This window comes from Panthera uncia, chromosome D2 (assembly GCF_023721935.1).
Source record: "Panthera uncia isolate 11264 chromosome D2, Puncia_PCG_1.0, whole genome shotgun sequence".
In the NCBI taxonomy this organism is placed as follows: domain Eukaryota; kingdom Metazoa; phylum Chordata; class Mammalia; order Carnivora; family Felidae; genus Panthera; species Panthera uncia.
The window spans coordinates 75,991,717-76,000,064 of NC_064818.1; the positions used below are offsets into that span (position 1 = coordinate 75,991,717).

The window sequence follows — 8,348 nt, forward strand, 5'->3', positions numbered from 1 at the left end:
CTTCCTTTATAAAGACCATAGCAACCACCTGCCCCCTTATCTTCCATCCCATCCCCCCCCCCCTGGTCCCCCCCCCCCCCCCCCCCCCCCCCTCCCCCCCCCCCCCCATAAATTTCTCATAACCACAAACCAACCATTGAAAAGCATACCTTAGACCCAGCTCCTGCTGTCACAGTGTTGGGCTGGATTCCTCAGACCCTGCTGCCTGTTTTCCTCCCATAGCACAGGTGGTTCAGCAGGATCATGTCAGGCAGGAGCAAGGTGCCCATGACGGTGGCACCCCGGCTCTGTCAGGAGGCTTGAAAGGTGACCTGAGGCCCACTCTTGGATGAATGCCGTCCAAGACTTGACCCTGATCAAGTGGAGAATACAGTGAGGTGCTTTGAGCAGGAAAATGAGTTGAACATATTCACAATTTATGAAAATAAAACTTGGGACATTCCAGGGGGAAACAGATCAATCCCATCAGCAGAGGAGGGGGCATAGAGTAAGCTCTCCATAAATGCTTATGGAATCCATCAATGGGATGGATTCAAGAGAGAGGGGCAGAGGGCAGGAAAGTCCACTGACAGGGCCCTGGAGTAGGCCAGGTTCAGGAGAAGGAAGATCTAGCAAAATGGCAGTGAGAATAAAAGGAAAGACAACCCTGTTGATACGTTGGATACAAGAGGTACAGAAGAGGGGGAATCCAATATAGCAACCAGATTTCCAACACCGCTCATGTGGAGCATGGTGACTCCATGATTGAAGTAGACAAAAGAGACTGTGTTGGGTACCAGACAGCAGGGCCCGGCTATCCAGAAGGTCACTGGGAATATTGGTCTAGAGCTTGGCTGGGCTTGTAGGGGTTGATCAGCACTGGAGAGGTGGCTTTGGGGGTCCCTCCTCCTGGAAAGCTCTCAGAGCACATGAGCTCATTCAGGGGGAAGATAGCATGAGAAGAGGGCTAAGACAGCGTGTGGCAGAGCAGCAATATGTAAGGTGCTGGGAGAGGAGAAACGGGTGAAGGAGACGGGGAAGTGGTCAGAAGGAGGAGGGGAACAGGGGGTACTGGTGAGTGAAAGCCAAGGGGGCAGAGAGAGGACGAGAGCTTTCCACTCTTTCAATGCAGGTTTGCCTCTGAGGCTGGTGAGCGGAGGTGACCGGTGTCAGGGCCGCGTGGAGGTCCTGTACCAAGGCTACTGGGGCACCGTGTGTGACGATGACTGGGACACCCAGGATGCAGATGTTGTCTGTCGGCAGCTCGGCTGTGGCCTTGCGGTGTTGGCCCCGGGCGGGGCCTACTTTGGTCAGGGCTCGGGGAACATTCTCTTGGGCTCCGTATACTGCTCAGGATGGGAGCCCTACCTGTCGAGCTGCTCGCACAGCGGGTGGTACAACCATGAATGTGGCCACAGGGAAGACGCTGGAGTTGTGTGCTCAGGTAGAGCTGACCTCGCCTCGTGTGGTCGCCTGTGCCCCTTGGATGGCAGAGGCTCCTGCTGACCTCTACATCACGGTGCATGCCCACAGCACTTTGCAGTTTACCTGCTTTACTCTAAGCCATGTCTTATTTGATGTCAGAGGGCAGGTTCCTTTTCACTCAGAAAGGGTGAGATCCCAGGCTCAGAGAAGGCAAGTGACTTGCCTGGAGTCCTAAAGCTGGGAAGCGGTGCAGGTGGGTTTCAGTCACAGGCTCCCCCAGAGTTTGTCAATGCAACACCCAGTGGTATCGTTCTGATGATCCCTGGCCTGGGATGACCAAATGCCTTCCTATGTGGCCCTATCTCCTCCTTTTAAAGTCAGGAGAAAAGGACTAGGGACTTCTGGTCCTTAAAACTTAAATCTATACCAAAATCAAACACGGAAGTAACCAGTATATTCTCTTTACTGGGGATTAAATGACAAGCAAAAGATATTTACACTCACAGTGGAAGAGAGAACTTCTCCTTGGCTCAACCTAGCACACGCCAATGCTGAGTTTCTCCTTGTTCACACAATGCTGGTGGGTGTTCAAGCACCAAGTGGTCTTTTAATCCACAAAGAAACCCTGAGGATAACACTCAATGTGTCCCCCAAAGGGGGATTCCTACATAAATTATCCATCTTTAGAGTGACCTCTGGCATTTGCTATGTGGACTGGTGTGTGCACATGCCCCCGTGCATGGGATGTGACCCAGATAATCCATCACTTGAGAATGGCTTCCCCCAGAAAGTGTGGGCCTCCAAGCAGTCACTTTGGAGTGGTTTATTTCAGCATTTGGGGATGCATCTTTGAAAAAACTGCCTTTATTCTTAGTTGGGGCCACCTCCTCAGGAATATCTCAGTGATGGTAGATACTTGTCATTTAAGGGTGTGGGTAAGCTATAGAAATAGGCAGTTTGTATTGGAAATGCGACCTTGTAAATCAGGTGGGGCTGTGAGTCAACTGGGTTATTTTTTGGATGGAGACAGTGGAGGCGGAGGCGGGGGTTGGTGGTAGGAACAAAGAAGATCTCTGGTGGCATTCCAGCATTGAATAAGGGCTGATGAAATGACAGAGAGAGGAATTCTGTTTTGTAAGGAAGAAATGGAGCCTGTCAGCAGTGGGTGGGGTTTCCAGATCACTGCATACAGCCCTTATTTCAGAGCTAAGGAAACAGAAGTCCACCCCTTCTCAAATGAGAGCCAATACTGATTACCTCTTCCTTTCTCCACTCTAGCTTCTTTGTCTCCCACGGAGGCATCCCTGGCAACAGCTGCGGTAGAAGGTAACATTTGTTATATGGGATCACTATGGGCTCATTACCTCACCGTACTCACAGGGCCATCTCTGATCCAGAAGAGGTGCAAAAGGTGTAAGAGATAGGGGTGCTCAGCAACAAAGAGGGAACCTCTGAACAAGGCCTCAGGCCTCAGAGGGACCATGTCCCTGAGATTGGGGAGGGATTGACCTGCACAACAGGCACTTCCAAGGAGTTCCAAGGTGGAGCTTGGCGTCTTGTCTCCAGGAAGGCCCTGTTGCTCATGCTCAGGGCCTACCCCTGTGGTCCTCACCGCTGCACGTTGGTGCCTGGCCAGGCTGGGGTGCTGGGTCTCTGGCTGCAGGGCCTGGAGAGGCAAGTGCAAACCTGTTGGGGTAGCATCCTTGCGTGCTTGTGCATTTTCCTGAGCCCATATCAGACCAACTTGGTTCCTTCTCAGTATAAAGTAACCATGGTCCTTCAGCTTATGGGCATCAGAGGTCCCATGCACCCCCCTGGGGGCACCTCCAATGAAACAGCTGGGAGGTAGTCAATACAGCTCGAGTTTCTGGCAACCTGGGCTTTGGGAAGGAAAGTCACTGCCATATCACATGGGAAATGTTGACCCTAGGAGAAAAGAAGGAGAGCCTTCACATGAAGGCCCCTGACTAGGAGTCAGCATGGATCAGCTGGGAATCTTAATGGTACACATGTCCGGCATTTCTGTTCCTCAGGCATTATGCTTTCCTGTCCCTAAAGGCCATGGGGTGAAGTCTGACTTTACCTCTTTCTCTTCCCTATGATTAAGGACACAGATGTCACCAGAGCTGAGGAGGACACTGGCTTTGTTAAATTTAGCCATGTCTTCCCAAGATTCTTACTTGTAGCAGGTGTAAGAGGAGAACCTGCTCCTCTCTAGAGTGGTTTCCTCTGACTATGTATTAGGAGTAACAGCTGGGCCTGACAAGTTCTTTGGTACAACTGGTCCACCCAGGGGTGCAGGTGAGGAACTCAGGGGCTTAAATATCTGACTATGACACAAGACTGCATATAGGACTTACATAGACCTACTCTTGTCAGGACCTCCAGTGTGGGGTAGATGTGGGAGTCAACTTTCTCTAGATCCAAAAAGACCTCAGATAGAAGTCCAATAGGGAATTCAGAAACAAAATGAGTGCTTTAGTGAGAGTGGGTTAAGAGGAGTAATCAGGTCATCTCTTCTTCAGGTCCCAGCACCAGGTAGGATCTTGCTGGGGCCTTGGACGAACACCACAGTTCCTTGAAACAGTGTGAAAATGATAGGTTTAAAGCCATAATCTTACTTAATGGGTAAACATCAGAAACATTTTCACTAGAGTAGAAAACAAGGCAAGATGGCCTTTGGGACCCCTGTCATTTAACACTGTGCAAGAGATACTAGCCAATGCAATTAGACAAGAGAAATCAGTTAGAAGCATAAGGATTAGAAAAGTTATTTTTACATCTGTCCCCTGGAGCCCTGCATAGGTCACATGTGGGATGGTCAGAATCAAGGTCAGTAGGTTAATGAAGAGAGATTTCTTCCAAAATAGTCTTTTAGAATGAAAGAGCTTGAGGCTAGACAGGTTTGTTCCCTTTTCTAAAGTCACATAGCAAGATGAAATCAAGGTCAGAAATGATGTTTCCTTAGCAGGTTCTATTTTACTTCCAGTTATTGATTCTCCTCAGAAGGGACCTAATTTTACATTTTATGTTTTTCCCCCCTCCTTCTATAATCTATCTATGCAGATAGCACTACAGAGGATACTGGGACTACTGGTGCAATAGGTAATGATTAATTTTATTTGGCTCCTTTTTGGTGGGTAATGATGCCAAATATATACATGGGTGTCACTCTTATTCAGGAAGAATTCTAGGAACTGGGGTGAGAAAGAGTGTTGTATGCATATAACACAAAGGAAGGTCCCTTGTGACACAGGGCCCAGCTTGAGTTGGAGCTTCCTTCATTGTCCATCCCTAGTGGGTGGGGAGGAATCAGTTGAAATATGGGATCTCTAGGAGCCTTGGGTCAGAGACCAGTGGAATCAGTCTCTAGACTACAGAGTTACCTGTTTCATCCCACAAATATGCACTGGTCCCAGCCATTCTAGCCCCAAAGACTTGAATATGGAGCCAGAAGGAGCATGTGAAAAATGTTTTCTAAGCCAACCTCAGAGCCCAAGATATGTATGAGAACTCACAAGACATCCTGGTGTCATCAGACGAGAATTCTCTTCAGCATGGGACAGTCATGGGTCGAGATGTGTCCCTGTTTTGCTCAGACAAAAAACTTGTGGATAGTCTTTAAGCCCTCTCAAGGCTACAAACTAAGGTGCATTTACTTCCCCTTGAAGTTCTAGTGGCTTAGATTGGGGAGAGAAGTCACTGTCCTTTTAACCTTGAAGAATTCTAACTCATGATACTTTAAGAGTCCAGCCTAGTTAAAACTCTCAGTGACCTTCACCTACTGTGAAGCACTATGAATATGATAGAGTCCTAAGACTTTGTCATTTGTGGCAACATGTAAGAGAAATGTTATGCCTTCATTTAGGGACTGAATTTGGTTTGGTCTTAAGGCTGGTGAGTAGAGGTGACTGGTGTCAGGGCCACGTGGAGGTCCTGTACTGAGGCTCTTGGGGCACTGTGTGTGATGATGACTGGGACACCAATGATGCCAATATGGTCTGTAGGCAGCTGGGCTGTGGCTGGGCCATGTCAGCCCCAGGAAATGCCCAGTCTGGTCAAGGCTCAAGGCCAATTGTCTTGGACAATGTGCACTGCTCGAGGCATGAGTCCTACCCGTGGAGCTGCCCCCACAATGGCTGAACTCACACAACTGTGGCCATGGGGAGGATGCCAGTGTCATCTGTTCAGGTGGGAAACAAATATTCCTGGCTCTCTCTTGAAGTGGTCTTTGATGGGAACAAACACACTGCATACTACAAGGCCCACATCCAACCCTCTCTGAGATATCCTGTGCCTCCTAAGGTTTCCTGGAGACAGCAGGCAACTGATGTACAATAAGAAAGACACCACCAATCAGTACACCACCAATTTCCCAGGACGATCTTTCTCAAGGCACACATCTTGTGTGTGGTTGGAAAACGAACCACCTTCGCCCCTTTGCGGTCAAATTATGTTGGGTCATCAGTGAGGCAAACTCAGAGAACAGGATTGCGGTCCAAACTGTGCATTTGCGCAGGCAGTGAATAGCAGTTGGAAGTGGGGAAGGTGCAGGGAATGGCCACTCAGTAGTACACAGAATGCTGAAGAACCACATATGACTAAGGGACCTGAGCTTCACCCCTGCAGAAAGCCCAAGAGACCTTGTAAAGATTGAGAGCATTGCACCTGGGCTGGTGGAATTGGAGTCTTCCTAGAATAACTGCCCAGACTCATTCTTGCTGTTCCCATGCTGAATGAACACAGTGATTTGGCAGCCTGTTGCAGGCAGGGTGGTGGCATTCTGCTTGCTGGAAAGTCAGCCCTCAGACCTAGCAAGGCAGACAATGGCAATGGGACATAGGGTGGGGCCCCCAGAGGATGGAGAGATTCATGGAGGGCCCTGGCTCTGTCTAACTGAGGGCACGTGAAGTCATCAGCTCTGTATGCATAGTCTCATAATCTTCCAGCTTGATCCAGTTGGGGCACCGGTCGCTTTGTGTCTAACCTCAAGTTTCTTTCTCACAGCTACTCACACCCAGTCCACAAGCCAGCCAGGTGAGTCCTTATGACCGTACTTGGAATGTTCCTTTTCTTCATCCCCCCCCACCCCATGCCTCTTCTACCCATTCTGGGAGAACCACTGTTCTTCAGAGAACCTATGTACACGTTTTGTCCCCCACCCCCATCATAGAGTCCCCAACAGGTGGTTCTTAACCAGACCTGGGATTCTAAAGTCCCATCTGTCTATCAATCCATGATGTTTCATCCAGTCCTTTCAGGCTGTCCCAGGAGACAGCTGCCTGAAGTTTCAGGGAACTGGCCCTGCGTTACATGAATTTCAGCTGTAAGGCAATCTTGGCTGATATGATGAGTGGGAGAGTGGACACGGATGACGATTAACCTCCTCTGAAGGGACAGCAGGCTGGATTCTCTTCATCACTCACTGCTTTCAGCAACCTCAGATTCATCAGGGTCACATGTAGATCCAAAGTGGCAGGGACAGTGCCCAGGGGATAGGAGTGTAATAACTGATGGCAAGTTTCGGGTACCAAGATACCTGACTGGTTTCAAGTCAACCCACTATGCTCCTGACGCTTTTTGCCCAAGCTTCAGAGTGTGGGAAACTGCTCAGACTACATGCCTCAGAGCAGGGAGGTGGCAAAGGCTTTGTAAGGGAGAAAAGAACATGCTAGGCTTAGAGACTGATGTGGATGGACCAGGCTGTGCTCTTGCATGGCCTTGATCCCAAGAGAGCTGGCTGAGCAGGAGGCTTGTGTATCACAAATAGAAGCAAGGTGGCAGGCTGCAATGTGCATTGTCAGCTGCCTGCCAAAAACTCTTTCAAAAGACCGCTTTCCATGAGGTCTAACTCTGGCCTTTCCCTTTGTCATCACTTCCAGGCACCTGGCTCCCCACCTCCACACCTGTAACACCAAATATAGGTAAATGACCCCCTTGACTCATTCTTCTTCTAGATAAAGTTTGGGTTTGGAAGTGACAGGAGGAGTCGCAGGGTGTGCCCTTCGTTATTTTTTGTCCCTGTGTGTGTGTGTTTGGTGGTAGAAAGAGGTGTCTCTCACACCCTAGGTCTGATCTTAGGGGGCTGGCCACCTGAATCAGGGGAATCATGGGATGAAGTTCAGTGAAGAGTCTCCAGCAGGGAGTTAATGTAATACTTAGAGCCCTCAAAAGTCCTGCTGTGACCTTGCTCATGGCTCCCACGCTATGGAGTGGGGCCTCAGGAAGAGGGGGGCAACACGACGGTACTGCTCCTTTCTTGCCAAGTTGCCATCAAGTCCTGGGGCTTTTTCCAGAAAACGTCAGGGCTCCTCAGAAGCCAAAAAGCTGCCCAACAGAGCAGTGGTCTTGGCTTGCAACCAGTAGTTATGGGGCTCGATCCTGAGCAGGCCCAGTGGGGTTTGGGGTTATCTTCCTACTCACCTCGATTGAATCATAAGGTGCTTCCCTGCATCAGAATATCCTAAGGCCTAGGATGTGTAGGATGTTTCCACTCTTTCCCTGTGAGGAAGATTAAACTCTAGGCATGTTCAAAGGTGAATGATGCCCAGGGCACTTTGGCCATGAGCAAGCCCCTGAGTCTGGAATATGCCTTAAACCTACGACCAGAAGATAGACATGGACAGCGGGTTTTGTTCTTTGTCTTGCTAGGGAGTGAGGCAGGTTTGGCCCTGAGGCTGGTGAATGGAGGTGACCGGTGTCAGGGCCGCGTGGAGGTCCTGTACCAAGGCTCCTGGGGCACCGTGTGTGATGACGATTGGGACACCAATGACGCCAACGTGGTGTGCAGGCAACTGGGCTGTGGCTGGGCCGTGTCGGCCCCGGGAAGTGCCCGCTTTGGTCAGGGCTCAGGGTCCATTGTCCTGGACAACGTGCGCTGCTCCGGGCATGAGTCCGACCTGTGGCGCTGCCCCCACAACGGCTGGAACTCGCACAACTGTGGC

The 8,348-nt window shown here is 50.1% G+C and overlaps 1 protein-coding gene across 1 annotated transcript in view; it reads left to right on the forward strand.

Moving 5' to 3' along the window:
• The first annotated feature begins 616 nt into the window (after nt 1-616).
• LOC125933170 (deleted in malignant brain tumors 1 protein-like) overlaps nt 617-8,348 on the forward strand; it is a 183,441-nt gene continuing 175,709 nt past the window's right edge. The window contains 9 exon segments of the mRNA XM_049646026.1: nt 617-622; nt 934-1,423; nt 2,683-2,723; nt 5,197-5,542; nt 5,545-5,595; nt 6,034-6,091; nt 6,317-6,441; nt 7,287-7,328; nt 8,056-8,346. Coding sequence (XP_049501983.1) covers nt 617-622; nt 934-1,423; nt 2,683-2,723; nt 5,197-5,542; nt 5,545-5,595; nt 6,034-6,091; nt 6,317-6,441; nt 7,287-7,328; nt 8,056-8,346 — 1,450 coding nt within the window.